This window comes from Passer montanus, unplaced genomic scaffold (genome assembly GCF_014805655.1).
Source record: "Passer montanus isolate IOZ18808 unplaced genomic scaffold, ASM1480565v1 scaffold98, whole genome shotgun sequence".
Classification (NCBI taxonomy): Eukaryota; Metazoa; Chordata; class Aves; order Passeriformes; family Passeridae; genus Passer; species Passer montanus.
In genome coordinates, this window is record NW_024375256.1 from 1,318,519 (window position 1) to 1,332,837 (window position 14,319).

Below are 14,319 nucleotides of genomic sequence, written 5' to 3' on the forward strand. Positions count from 1 at the left end.
GGCACAGCTTGAGGCTATTTCCTCAAATCACTGGCAGCCTGCAAGTAGAGCCCAACCCCCACCTGGCCTCACCCTCCTCTCAGGGGGTTCTAGTTGGTAGTTAATGATTCTGTGACACAGTCCCTGTGTAAATTGAGACAAGTCCCACCTGTCTGCAAAGCTGAATTCCCAGGAAAACATTAAGCAGTGGTATTTCATGCTTAGGAGCAAAGGAGCCCAAGCACCCCCCATCCCTTGGTGACTCACCATGGCCAAGCAGGCAAAGCCCCTTCCTGGAAGCACAACCAGCCTGCACTTCCAGCTGCCAGCCCCAGCTCCAGCCCCGTGCACCCTCCCAGAGCTGCTGTCCCTGTCTCCGTGCACAGTTCCAGCCCTGGGCACCCTCCAGAGCTGCTGTCCCTGCCCCGTGCACAGTTCCACCCCTGTACACCCTCCAGAGCTGCTGTCCCTGCCCCGTGCACAGTTCCAGCCCCGTGCACCCTCCCAGAGCTGCTGTCCCTGCCCCGTGCACAGTTCCAGCCCCGTGCACCCTCCCAGAGCTGCTGTCCCTGCCCCGTGCACAGTTCCAGCCCTGTGCACCCTCCAGAGCTGCTGTCCCTGCCCTGTGCACCCTCCAGAGCTGCTGTCCTGTCCCTGAGCAGGGCTGGGGCAGCTGCTCCCGTACCTGTCCGGAACCATCCGTCGGCCGTGAAGGCATCCGCCGTCTCCTTGGGTCTGTTCCAGTACTCACGGAACACCGAGGGGCCCTTCACCAGCAGCTCCCCCTCCTGTCCCTCCAGGCCCGGGGTCACCTAGGACAGGCACACAGTGAGAGCAGCTCCTGTCAGCTGGCCCAGCACACGGCAGGCAGCGTGCAGGGTGACGCACCACGGGCTCCTCCAGCCCTGGCCAAGCTCCAGCACACCCTGCCCACCTGCAGGACCTCTCTCCTCAGGTGGAAGGGCTCATCCAGGTGCTTCTGATGTTCCAAAGCACTGGGAATAAGCACCTGTGTTATATGAGAACAAGGATTGCCACCCTGGAACTTGCAGCTGCTGGGAGAGAGGTCACACATGCAGACATGCAGGAAATGCTCTTGGGAATGGGATGGTCCTTTCTGAGCCCTTCCAGGGATCCAGGGGGAGCCTCTGGGCACCCTGTGCCAGCGCCTCCCCACCCTCACAGCCAGGAATTCCTTCCCAATATCCCATCTAAACCCATTCTGTCAGTTGAAAAGCACAGCCAAGGTGTGCAAAGGCACTGCTGGGATGGAAGGGTGCTGTGGGATGTGCCTGGACACACTGCTCCATGCAGAACAGCTCAGGAACAGCAATTCCAAGCCACTTTCCCAGCCACTTTGTACTTGAGCTGCTGCAGTGGCCAGGATCCGTCTGGGACCCCAAAATTCAGCAGTGCCAGAAACAGAGCCACCAGGGAAAGCTGTAATAGCAGAGCTGGAGTGCCAGGCAGTCCCAGGGCAGGGCAGGCTCTCTGCAGCCTCTGAGGGAAACAGAGCTTCCCTAATGGAAAACGCTTAGAAAACTGCTTCCAAGGCATCATTCTGAAGTATTTCCTTCCTGATGTCCCGTCCTGGAGGATGGGGTGACAAGGGGATCTCTGCACACACAGCCCAGGCTTCCAGAGCCCTGGTTGGGGATCAATTCCCTGCCTGGAAGATGCTGCAGGAAAGAAAAATCCTTAATGCCAATGAGGAATTTTGCTGAGTGATGGCAAGGTGGGGATGGTGCTGGCTGAGTTCTCCCCACAGATCTGAAAGATGGAGCTGAAATCCAGACAATCCATGAGAGAAACCTGAGGTCTGGAGGGCCTGGAGCAAAACTCCACACCTGCAGCAGCAAAGGGCACAAAGGATCCAAAAAAGAGCACAAAGAGGCACAAAAAAGGGCACAGTGGGCATGAAGGGCACAAGAGGCACAAAGACTCCATGGACAAGAGTGGCAGGGACCACCAATGGTGGGTGACACAGAGGGACCAACAAGGCTCATTTCAGGGCTCTTACAGGCTGTGTGGAGTTTTATGATGCAGCTCTTTCTTCTCACTCCTTTTCCTGCTCTTCCAGCTGTGGCATCACAAAACAAGCAGCTTCCCTGAGCAATGTCCTGGTGTTCAGGCTCCTTCCCACTCCCCAAACAGGCTGGGGAGGGGATGGCAGAGCAAAGAACCTGCAAACAATTTCCTGAACTTCACCTGCACACCCTGCCAGGCTCTGGCTTCTTCCTGTCAGCCCTGAACACAAGAAGAGCTGTAAATCTGTCTGCTACAAACCCCTCCAGCCCCATCCTGCCCAGGATTCCATGGTGCCAGGTACCTGCACAGCCCCAGGGCTCAACCCTGCCCTGATTTACCTGCACAGTGCCATGTCTGGTGTGAATCAAGCCTTGAACCCGCTCCAAACTTCCTGTCATATCAACTCAAATTTTGGCAGCAGCTCAACCCACATCTTATCTCGAGCAGAGCCCCTTGGCAGCAGGCACCTCCCTGTTGTGTAATTTAATGATGTTATGGCTGCCTTGCACACAGTAAAACAGAGAGGCCGTGACGTTATCTTAACAGGATTTTGCTTGCTGCAGCCGAGTGTCACCAGCACTGCTCCCCAGCCTGGCACAGGGGCACACGCCACCCCCATGCAGCAATTCAAACTCAAGCTTCATGGCACTGATCTCCTCCAGCCCCTGTGCAGTCCCAGGTCCAGCTCTGGGAGCAGGGATGGCAGCACACAGCTGGGGTGGTTGTTTCCTTCCTCGCTCCAATCCTTGCTCCTGTTGTTCCCGCACGGCTCGGTGGCACGAGCAGCTGCTGGAGGCATCACATTGCTGAGTGCACGGACCTCCCCCTCTCCCAGGGCCACATTTTAATGCATTCCAGCAAGTTTAACACCCAGGCACAGCGTGGCCCTGAAGGTTGTTAGAGAGCTCCCTGCTCTAAAGCCAGTCGAGCTGGACCAGCCGGCTCACGAGATAAGATTCCATTTTCCACGCATGGAAATAAAAGGTTGTAATAAATCCTTTGAAGGCCTAAATCTGGGTGATTAGAAAATGCATATTTCCCCTCTCCCCGTTCCCATTTTACCTCTTTATTAGGAGGGTGGTTTGTAAAGAGCTGGGAATCCCTGCCTGGCTCTGGGCCCTGGGGTTTGTTCAAAGTGGCCGTTTGTTTCCTGCGGTCTCTGCCCCGCCGGGAGCTGCAGCACAGAGCTTCTGATGGACTCTGATGGAATTAGGGAAGGCTCAGGGCTGCGTGTCCTTCTCTGGGAAGCAGGGAAGGCACGGTGGATTCCTAAGCAGAATCATGTGGGAGGCACAGAGGGGAAGCTGCAAGGTGAGGTTTGAGGAGGTGAGAGCGTGTCCTTGGGCTGGGGACTGGGAGGGAGACAGACTTTGAGGAGAAAACCCAAATACCTTCAGGCTGCAAACAGGTTTTAGAGAGATCCACTTAAACTCTACCAGATACCTCCTTCCCCCTTCATCCCCCAAATACTCATAGAGTCATGGGAGTGTCTGGATTGGAAGGACTTAAAAGTTTATCCAGTGACATCCCCTGCCATGGCAGGGACATGTTCCACTGGCCCAGGCTGCTCCAAGCCCTGTCCAGCCTGGCCTTGGGCACTAGCAGGGATCCAGGGGCAGCCACAACTGCTTTGGGCACCCTGTGCCAGGGCCTGCCCACCCTCACAGGAAGGATTTCTCCCTGATATCCCACCTAAGCCTACCTCTTTTCAGTGTAAAGCCATTCCCTGTGTCCTGTCCCTCCATGCCTCGTCCCCAGTCCCTCTCCAGCTCTCCTGGAGCCCCTTCAGGCCCTGGCAGGGCTCTGAGCTCTCCCTGGATCCTCCTCCTGCACAGGGACCTGAAGTTGGTTTTGCAGAACCTCCTTCCTGGGGGAGCACCAAAGGCTGTGGATCAGAGCATCATCTCCCAGCAGAGACCTCAAAAGGGACCTTGTAACTCCATGAAGCAAAAGCATTTTGACTTGTGGGGAGGAAAGAAATGCTTCTGCAGCCCTGCCTCCTCCCTGCTGTGCTGCTCGGCTTGGAAGTGCTTGGCATTTTTCCCCACCTTGTAAATAAATGATTACTGTGATCAAAATAATTAAGCAACTGAGCCCTTAAGTGACTAATAGAAGACAATAATTTATGTATGTGAGGTTTATGGAAGTGACAGAGCCCTTTTACCTCTTCTGCCACAGAAGTCACTTTTTCCTGGTGTTTGTTGGGCTTTTTTTTAACATAGCAGAGCACTGGAAATGATACAACAAAGCCTGAAGGACTGATCCAGCTCTGTCCTGCAGCCCAAGTCAGGTCCCCACTCCTCTGCTGGACCTTAACTGCCACCAGCACCTCCAGACACCTCCCTGTCCCCTCAATCACCCCTTCAAGTCTTTGGTGACCCAGATCCATGTCCCAGAATCCCAGGATCACTCAGGCTGGAAGAGAGCTTTGGGATCCTTGAGTCCAAGCTGTGCCCAAATCCCCACCTTGTCCCCAGCTCTGAGTGCCACCTCCTGAATTCCTGGGACACCTCCAGGCACGGGCACTCCAACCCTCCCTGGGCAGTTCCAATCCCTGAGCCCCCTTTCCATGGGGAAATTCCTGCTGTGCCCACCCTGAGCCTGCTCCCTCTGCTCCTGTCCCTGTCCCCTGGAGCAGAGCCTGTCCCCCTGGCTGTCCCCTCCTGGCAGGAGCTGTGCAGAGCCAGGAGGGCCCCCCTGAGCTCCTTTTCTCCAGGCTGAACACAGCACCCAGCAGCTCAGCCCCTGCTGACCTGCAGAGAGCAGGGCAGCTCCAGGCTGCCCAGACTCTGCTTTTCCAGACCACACCACAGCCAGGCCAGGTGTGGGAGCTGAGGATGTCTCACCTGCCTCCTGAAGGAAGCTGGAGATAATAACCTGCTTGCCAGTGCCTTCAATCACCATCTCCCAGGGCCACACTGGAATGGATGGATGTCCTAGGACTGGGAGGTGTGTTAGAGCATTACCAAATTCCCAGGCAATCTGAACCTCCCTGCACATTCCTAATTAAAAATTCCCTGCTAGGTTGCCTGGTTTTGTAAAGGCATTATCGTTCCTTGGAGCTCCGTGTCCTGCAGCATCCACACAAGCCTGGCAGGAGGCAATTTAGACACAGAACAATTTTCCTCCTGCTGGAAAAAGGCAGATTTCTGCTCCTCAGGGACACAGCACAGAGAGAGTAAGGAAAAAATAAAACCCCAACCTAAAAACCCCAAGCTCAGGCTGTAATCTGCGAGGCCACATTTCACATCTGTTTTTGCAATGTTAACTTTTATAAAAGGGCTGGGAATAACACAATCCATTTACTTTTCATTTTGGAGAGTTATAAATTTAAAAGCAAGGCTGCTGCACAGTGGAGCTGGAACACTGAAACTTATTTTCAAACAACCCAACCCTCTACTTACAGCAAATGTTGCTCCACTGAAAACAAAAGTGATTGTCTATATTTTTAGGCAATACTGATTTTTTTAGGTTACCAGCCTGATCAGCTCCAGATGATCCCAAAAGCAGGACAGAAAACAAGCCAAGTCTGGGAAAGGTCAGCCCTCCCCACAGTTGTTCCATGGACACAGAATTTCTTGATCTATATTAACACCATAAATTAAATGTGCAACCCTGTTGCAGAGCTGCCAGCAGCTCTGCACGCTGCTGTTCCCATCCCTGTCGGTTGCAGGCTCCCTGGGATAACAAATGAGGTGAGATGTCAGCACATCTTCCCACTGCCCCTGCTCTCCTCCTTGGGGGAAGGCTCCCCATGTGCCCTCAGCTGATTCTGGGCTCGGGGCAGGCAGAGGACCAGGCAAGGGCTCCATCAGTGGCCCACCTTTGGTTTGGTGTCCTTCAGCCTCCCCTAAAATGCACTTTGGGGGCTGTGATGAGCTGTGACTGCACAAACACTGCTCTAACTGCTCCCTGTGCTGAGCCATCCCTGCTCCCTGGCTGCAAGAACCCTGGGACTGAGACAGCTCCTGCTCCTTCAGCCTCGGCTCCAGCACCTCCCCACCACGGGCAGGGCTCTTCCACAAACACCCCAAACCTTCCCTCAGCTACAAACAGGAATATTCTAGTGGAAGGAGACAAGGTTCATCCTTCCAACCAAACCAGTCTGGGATGCTATGGGAGAACAAAACAACAGCAAAGAGATTCTGAGGGTGCTGTGACAAAGGTGAGCTCAAAGGAAACTCTTGTGGAAAGAGGGCTCCTCTTGACAGATGGTTCAACTTCCATGTGCAAGGAAATATTCTCCTGGAATCGAGGCTGTCCCTGTGATGAGAAGAGTTTTCAGCTGAGAAACAAGGGGACATGATGCTACTGCAACCTCTGTCTCTACTTTTACTGCCAGGAAGAAATAAAAAAGCTATGGCCACAAATTAAAAAAAAACAAAACAACAAAAAACAACCAAACCAGAGGGCAGACAGAAAGAAGGAAGGAGATATAAATACATCTGAGAATGGAATCAATGCCTGAGTTGAGTAAGGAACAGCATGTGATCAATGAGAAGCAGCTAAAATGTTTATACAGGAACAAAAGCAGCCTGGGCAACAAAGTGGAGACTCTTGAATTACTTGGTCAGGACACAAAACAGGATCCTGAGGAGATGAGAGAAATATGGCAAAAAAAAAAAAAAGAAAGAGATAACTGGAACACACACAAGTGCAGTGTCCAGCACTGAGAGGGCTTTGGAAGGAGCTGAGGCAAATGGAAAATGGGAATAAATGCAGAGTGTTTTTATCAAAGGTGGATTGTGCCAGAAATCCTGAGGGCTGGGGTTGCAGAGAGAAGAAAAGCTGCAGATCTAATCCAGGCTGCCTTCAACAACACATTCCCCACACTGCCTGATGGAAGAGACCAAAGCTGAGGGAAAGCTCCTCGTGGGAGGTGGAATGGGGATGCTGGAGGTGAAGTTCACCATCCAGGTACCAACACATGAGGATGGGATGGAGCAGGGACAAGAAAACCAGTGAAAAACTGGAGGAGAGCTGCTCTGGACAAGAAAACCAGTGAAAAACTGGAGGAGAGCTGCTCTGGAAGTGCAGGAGACTGAGGACAGGGAATGAACAGGTCTGGGCTGAGGTCTGAATGGGATGGGAAAGGAACAATCCAGTGCTCTGTTGTTCCTCTGGGACAGCCAGAGACAGGAGTGCCCAGCCAGGTGATCACATCCTGTCCACACCTGGCCATTCTCAGCAATGCCAGGCACAGCGGGCACATGCCCATCTCTGGCCTCTGCAGAAGAGCCAGCCACAGCCTCACCAGCTGTCCTGGGACACCTGGATGGGTGAGGAGCATCCCACAGGGATACCCAAGCACCCAGACCCACAGGGTGCCCAGTCCTCCAAGACAACCCTGGCAGCTCAGTGGGCACCACCCCACGGGCTCTGGAGAGCTCTGGGATGAACACGAGCGAGGTGAAGCCACCCCTGGTCCCCTCCACAGGGACATCAACAGCCCAGAGCTGCAGCCACAACCACGGGTGACAGAGGCAGCTGCCCCCAGCCCTGCCGAGGCGCTGGCAAGCAGCAGCAAGCTGTGAGCAGATGGCACAGACACGGGGGGCACGGGGAGGAGGGGACAGAGATGCTGGTGGCTTTCGGGAGGGACGGCCACAGCCGAGCCGCTTCCCGTCCAGAACGACAGCTTGCATATGGATAAACGAGATAATTACAGCCTTGGGAAGGGGGGGAAGCCCGTGGCACAGCGTCCTCCTGCTGCCAGCTCCTGCCAGCCATCCGTCCCCACACTCCCTCGCAGCCTCGCACGGGAAATTGCTCGCCATAAAAGCCCTGGCTGCAGCCCTGCCTCGGCTGCAGCTGTGAAGCCATTTAGCTATTGATAGCCCCCCATTGTCAGCACTAGGGCTGGGCTTTGGTGAGAGAGAGCAATTTGGGAAAGATGAAAAAGGAAAAAAAAAGAAAGAGAAATCCAACAAAAATGACAACCCAAAAAACCCAACAAACAAACAAGTGGAGAAGGAGAGAGACAATACCCGACAGCTTGCAGGGTTTCCAGGCCTCTGCCAGCTGGGAAGCTGAGCGTATGAAATATGCATTGCACTGAACAAAGCAAACTGAAATGTTCAGAGCTGGAGAGCTGTAACCCTTTCCTGGGCGCCACAGCCACAGGGAGAGCTGCCAAAAATTCAGGGGAAAACACCCCATGGGAAGAAGCACCCCTGGCTGTGGGTAAGGATTACTGAGCCTGAAGGGTCAGACGGGCTCAGCAGGAGGCTGCCCAAGGAAGGTGGGAAGCTGAGGAGCTGCTCTGGATGCCACTGGCTCCAGGAGCAGCATGTGGGATGAATCAGGGCAGGCAGAGCCTCACACCCACTTCCACACCTCTGCTCCCAGTGAGGATGGAGGAGAAGCCCTTCTGCCAGGGCTCCCAGAGCAGCATCTCTCCAGGGGAGAGCTCTGCACAGGCACGAGGGTGTGACTCTGATGGCACTGTCACCTCCTGCCCCCACTGGCCTGTCACAGGTGTCCAGGAGGGGGGACACAGGGCTGTGACTCTGATGGCACTGTCACCTCCTGCCCTCACTGGCCTACCACAGGTGTCCCCAGGCTGCTGCACACCCCTGGCTGGAGCAGCTGGAGCAGTCAGGGGATGGGGCAGGATGGAGCACTGAGGGGATGGGGCAGGATGGAGCACTGAGGGGATGGGGCAGGATGGAGCACTGAGGGGATGGGGCAGGATGGAGCACTGAGGGGATGGGGCAGCCCTGGAGAGCAGCACAGGGTGCATAACACCCAGAAAAAGCAGCACAGGATGGGTTGAAATCCTGAGCAAATGGAATGAATGGAGCACAGGGCTCCTGAGAGGAGACTGAAGGACTGAAGGAAAGGAATCCTGTGCTCCAATCACGGGGTGGGAGAAAATGCAGGGCAGAACAGAGATCCAGCAAACCTTCAGCTAAGTAGATTATTGATCTTCAGGGTGTGCCAGGAACCAGCTTTGCAAATTACAGCGGTCCCCTGCTGCAAGCTCAGGCAGTTACCGGATGGCAGAGCAGGAACACCCCCAGCTCCTCCTCCTCCTCCTCCTCCGTGGCTCCTGTTTGGATCGCACACGTCCAAAGGGTGAGAGACGGTGTCAGTGGGGCAGGAACAGCTCAGAGAAGGCCGGCTGAGCTGGGAGCAGAGGAGAAACCCAGCCCAAGGCGGGCGGGGAAGGCGCTGGCCCCGCGAGGCTCCCTTGGCAAGGGCAGCGCTCTCCGCTCGCCCTCGGGAGGGCTCTGCAGGCACAGCCCAGGTGTGAACGCCTCGCACGTCGCCCTGACGATGCCTCAGCCCCGGCACAGAGATCACCTGCTCGCCTGGGGAGGAGAGATGGCTCAGAGCCCAGCTCCTGCCAGGCTGCTCAGCATCCCCCTGCCTCAGCCCCATGGTGCTTGAGTCATGGAATCAGGGAATATCCTGAGCTGGAAGGGACCCACATCATGGGTCTGGATCTGCACAGACACCCCAGCAACCCCACCCTGGGCATCCCTGGCAGCATTGTCCAAACTCTCCTGGAGCTCTGGCAGCCTCGGGGCTGTGCCCATGCCCTGGGGAGCCTGGGCAGTGCCAGCACCCTCTGGGAAAGAACCTTTCCCTGATATCCAACCTAAACCTTCCCTGACAGAACTCCAGCCATTCTCTGGGTCCTGTCCCTGGTACCCAGCCAGGAAGAGATTGGTACCTGCCCCTCTGCTGAGGTCTCCCCTCAGTCTCCTCCAGCCCTCAACCACTACAAGGCTCAGAGCCCTCCTGGGAGGGAGGCGAGGAAGGATTTGTTCATCCTTCTCACAGGAGGCAAGGGAGAGGCCAGGGGTTATCTGGTGGCACAGGCAGGGTGACACCAACCAGCTCTTCCCATCCCTGGGCCAGCCCCTGAGCCTGGAGGAGCTGATTTTAACAAAGCCGGGCCTTTCCCGGACTGCTGGAGCGTGATGAGCACTCGGACTGTCAGATCCGCCTCGTTTTAAATAAATTCCACTGACGTTGTCTCTCCTGACATGAATTATTAACCAAGCATGATGCACACAGTGCCAGCAGCAACGGCTGGGGCGGGCACCGAGCAGGTGAGGCTCTGCCTGGGACCGCAGGTGTGAGGCACAGGAATTCCAGCATCCCTGGCAGCAGAGGTGTTGTCACCACGGCTGCCACCTGGCCACGCCAGGGAAAGTCACACTCTGTGCCCAGGGCACATAAACCCCAAACTCCTGGCATCTCCACGCAGCCATCTGTGCCAACACACGCTGCGAGCAGGGACTGTTTTTCCCACCTTGTGACAGTCCCAGGGACAGAGGCAGCTGGCTCTGCTCTGCTCCTGGAAATGTTGTGGATGTCCTGGAGGTACCCAGCCAGCCACTGTCTCCTGGGGTGGCCTGAACAGATGGGACCACTGCTCTCCCTTCAGCCTGAAGAAACTCCCACTTAAGCTGGGACAAGAGGAATGGTGGGTGAGATGGGGACAGCTTTTCAGAGAGGCATCAACCCATGAGCCAATGCCCAGAGGCAAATTAGCACCTCCCCACACCCTCCCCGGCTGATGACTTGAGAATTCACCAGAACATTCAGAAGGTCCCCAGGGAGAGTCTGACGGAAAGTGAACCATCAGCAAGGGGCAGGGAGCCAAGGCCAGCGCTGGTGGGAGCTCCTGGAAGAGTTGTGAGCTCTGGGTATGGACCACACTGGGAGCTGCAGGGTGCAGGTGAGAAATCACCAGGAAAAAGGGCAATTCCTCTGCCCCCAAAATAAACCCAAGCAGCCTGAAGCCAGAGGAAAGAGGAGAGTTATGTGAATCCCAGCTCTGTGAAGCCCTGAGGTGCTTCCAACACCAGACACAGATCATCTAGGCTCCCTCTCTCTGGTCACTCTGTGCAATGAGAAGGAAGGGGAAAGAGTACTGAGCAGAAAAAATAACATTCCATATTTTTTCCTCTCATAATTCAGTAGAACAACATCCACATTTCATCCTGGAAGGAGCTGCACTTTGGGGATTCTCGTGTCTGAGACCTAATTTGTAAAGCGCCCAGGGACCCCCGAGGGGAAAAAAGCATTATAGGATCATTATTAAAAGGGACACGTTATATTTCATGTCTCAGCTCCACACAAGTGGAAAAAAAAGGCCAAGAGCAAACTCTGGGATCAGAGGACAAACCTGTGAAATATAACACACACCCAGGAAGTGACAAGAACAGGACATGGGGAGCCTCCTGCTTTGCCCACTGCTCAGCCACGCCACAGCAGTGACACAGAGTAAAGAGCAGCAAAGAGTTTTTTTTTAATAAAAGCCACAATCCGTGGTCCCTCTCAGCTGTCCCCTGGGCTGTTTTACAAGTCTGGAGTGGATCCAGCTCTTACAGCATCAGAACACAAAACACAACCTGAGCACAGCTCACCCACGGGGCTGCCTGTGGTCCTGCTGGCTCCTCCACCTGCCACCAGATAATTTAGACAAAAAAAGATTTTCTTGAGCCTCTCGGCAGCGCTTACACCAGCAGTGTCTCTGCCACAGCCCTTTCAAACCCTCAGCCTGTAGGTGGCTGGATGAGAAGCCATTTCCCAGGGGAATGAGCAAAGGAACCTATTCCAGGTTGAATCTCACGTGTCCCACCCACGCGGTGTCACTGCTGGGGTCACTCCTGTCACACTCAGCATTCATCTGCTCAGCCAAGCCCAGACATCACCAGGGATGGATGTGCCAGAGCAGCACAACACCCACAGGGAGGGTGTGGAGGGGAGGGGGCAGCAAGGCAGACCCTGCTCAGCCACTTCTGTGGCAAGAGACAGCCTAGACCTTGGGGCTGGGGCTGCAGCAGCAGCAGGGAACACTCAGCACCCAGCACTGGGGTAGATTATGGTTCCCCATCACAGATGCCTGACCTCTGGCACACCAGAACTGCAGGTGCAGGTAGTATGTGGAGCTCAGCATGGAGCCTAACTTCCATCAAAGTGGAAGTCAAACCTGATGGGCTCCCCCAGTGCTGTTTCAAAATGAGTTCTCCCCCAAGACCACCAGTCCTGCCCTTCCAAGCACAGAATCATGGAATGGTTTGGGTTGGGAGGGACCTTAAAGCTCTTCTTGTTCCATGGGCAGGGATGTTCCAAGAGACCTGGTCTTCAGAGTGAAATAGAATAGGTTTAGATGGGATATTGGGAAGGAATTCTTGCCTGTGAGGATGCTGAGGCCCTGGCACAGGTGCCCAGAGAAGCTGTGGCTGTCCCTGGATCCCTGGAAGTGTCCAAGGCCAGGTTGGACACTGGGGCTTGGAGCCCTCTGGGCTATTGGGAGGTGTCCCTGCCATGGCAGGGGGTGGGACTGATGGGCTTTGAGGTCCCTTCCACCCCAAACCATTCCATGATTGTACGGACAGCACTTGCCCAGTCCATACAGCACCACGGCTACAGGAACCCACCAACAAGGAACAAACTATCACTGGATCCCGGGAACAGGAGCAGCACAAGCCCTGGCCTTTCAGAGGCTGGGAAGGAGAGCCGTTCCCCACGTGGAGAGCTTTCCACAGTGAAGCAGCGGCGAGGAGGAGGAGGCAGTACCTGAGTGCAGCTCTCGTCGCCCTGCGCGTGCACGGTGTAGCACCGAGCGCCGTCCCGCAGCGTCTCGCTGGCGATGCGCACGGCCACGCCGGGCAGCGGCGTCCCCACGGAACCTGGGGGGACACAGCACGGGCAGGGCACACAGGCAGCAACGGCACCTCCCAGGGTGGGGGTCCCTTCAGGAAGGTGTGATCCCACCGTGTGTCTGCTGGAAATGGCAGCAGCAGGCAGTGCTGGGAATGCCTCTGGACACAAACGTGTCTCCAGCCCTGAACAGAGTTTCTTGGCCACTTTAAAGACATCTGCATCTCTTCAGAGCTCAGGAATGAAGCACTTTCTTTTTTTTTTCTTTTTAAGAAAAAAAAAAGAAAGGCACCACAAAACCTACACAAAGCTGTGAAAAGAGAGAGCACAGCGATTACTCTGCTCCTCTACAGCCTGCACCTGACAGGGGAGGCAAAGGCTTAACAGCTGAGAATTGCCAGGGATGAGACATCAATACACTGGATAGAAAACATCACAGGAGAAAAGGAGGGATCAAAACCACCCCATTCTTCCACACGTTTCAATTTCAAAGCCAAGGAGCTGACACAGTGTCACAACAACCACTACTGAGCTCCAAGCTGCATCTGGGACCCAGAGCTCCCCAACCTGCAGCTTTCCCACCCCTGGTTCAGGGCCTGTTGTTCCTGGGGAGCAGCTGAGAGCTCAGCAGAGCACAGCTCTGTTCCTGTGACCTGTGGGATGGGCAGCAGACCTCTGCAGGTCTCCTCGGCCTCTCATTCCTGTGACAGAATGGGGCCTGTGACCTTCATCCCCTGTGAGCAGTGAGAGGGACAGCAGCTCACAGCAACCTGTGCCTCAGCAGGACTGGACAGGACTGAGTTTCAGTTGGAGAAGGACTTTGCACAAGAGCCTGGAGTAGCAGGACAGAGGGAATGGCTTCCCACTGCCAGAGGGCAGGGTTAGATGGGATATCAGGGAGAAATCCTTCTCTGTGAGGGTGCTGAGGCCCTGGCACAGGTGCCCAGAGCAGCTGTGGCTGCCCCTGCATCCCTGTGAGTGTCCAAGGATAGGCTGGATGGGACTTGGAGCACCCTGGGACAGTGGAAGGTGTCCCTGCCCATGGCAGGGGGATGGAACAAGATGAGCTGAAGGATCCCTTCCAAACCAAACCACTCTGTGATTCTATAAATTGGTAACTGTGCTCTTTAAAGGATGATCAATGTTCTCCCCTGAAGTGCCCCCAGTTGACGCTTTCCAGGTCTGCCAGGATCACCCTGACACTGGGAATTCCCTAGAGCAGGGAGTGCAGGACCTGGAGCTCAGCCCTGTCTTCCTCTTGTCGCTCGTATTTCAGGCACTTGGGTTCAAGTGGCATTTTCCCTGTCCTGGTCTCACTCTCCTGCTGAAGCCCTGGAGATCTGCTATCCGTGACATCATGAGTTTGTCTGCTACATTGGTCAGTTGCCATGGAAATGGATATGTCGTCGTAGCCCAGATTTATGGCATCCCTGCAGGATCAGCCAGGAGCAGATGGGCTATGAGGGAGTGAGATTTTATTGCAGCAAAACTACCCGAACAATTAGCAAATCTGGCTGGAAATAAACACAAAGCGACGTGGCAGCTCCGTGATCCGTGTCTGCTCTGCTCAGAATTGCCTCTGGCACTCTGGTCAGCCAGCACAGCCACGTCCTCCCCTCACCACCAGCACCCTGGGCTGCTCCAACCTCCAGGCCAGACACTGCCAGCAACCAGAGACACAGGGCTGCA

At 55.2% G+C, this 14,319-nt stretch overlaps 2 protein-coding genes across 6 annotated transcripts in view; both read right to left on the reverse strand.

The window, feature by feature from the left end:
* The window catches only part of ACSF3 (acyl-CoA synthetase family member 3), a 50,944-nt gene that overhangs the window by 17,357 nt on the left and 19,268 nt on the right, over positions 1-14,319 (reverse strand). For both annotated transcript variants that reach the window (XM_039696459.1, XM_039696458.1), the window contains 2 exons: positions 12,547-12,659; positions 665-791 (listed from right to left, as the gene is read on the reverse strand). In XM_039696459.1, coding sequence (XP_039552393.1) covers positions 665-791; positions 12,547-12,659 — 240 coding nt within the window. The remainder of the gene's footprint in view (positions 1-664; positions 792-12,546; positions 12,660-14,319) is intronic.
* On the reverse strand, positions 1,005-8,322 carry LOC120496216. Of its 4 annotated transcripts, XM_039696455.1 has the most exons (3): positions 4,854-8,322; positions 2,346-3,247; positions 1,005-2,226 (listed from the first exon to the last, which is right to left on the reverse strand). In XM_039696455.1, the coding sequence occupies exon 1, from the start codon at positions 8,055-8,057 to the stop codon at positions 6,804-6,806; it is 1,254 nt and encodes a 417-aa protein (XP_039552389.1). In that variant the 5' UTR covers positions 8,058-8,322; the 3' UTR covers positions 1,005-2,226; positions 2,346-3,247; positions 4,854-6,803. The 4 variants fall into 4 exon arrangements, with proteins under 4 accessions (XP_039552389.1, XP_039552391.1, XP_039552390.1 ...); XM_039696457.1 differs by lacking the exon at positions 2,346-3,247 and having other exon boundaries at positions 1,005-2,059; XM_039696456.1 differs by lacking the exon at positions 2,346-3,247 and having other exon boundaries at positions 1,005-2,162.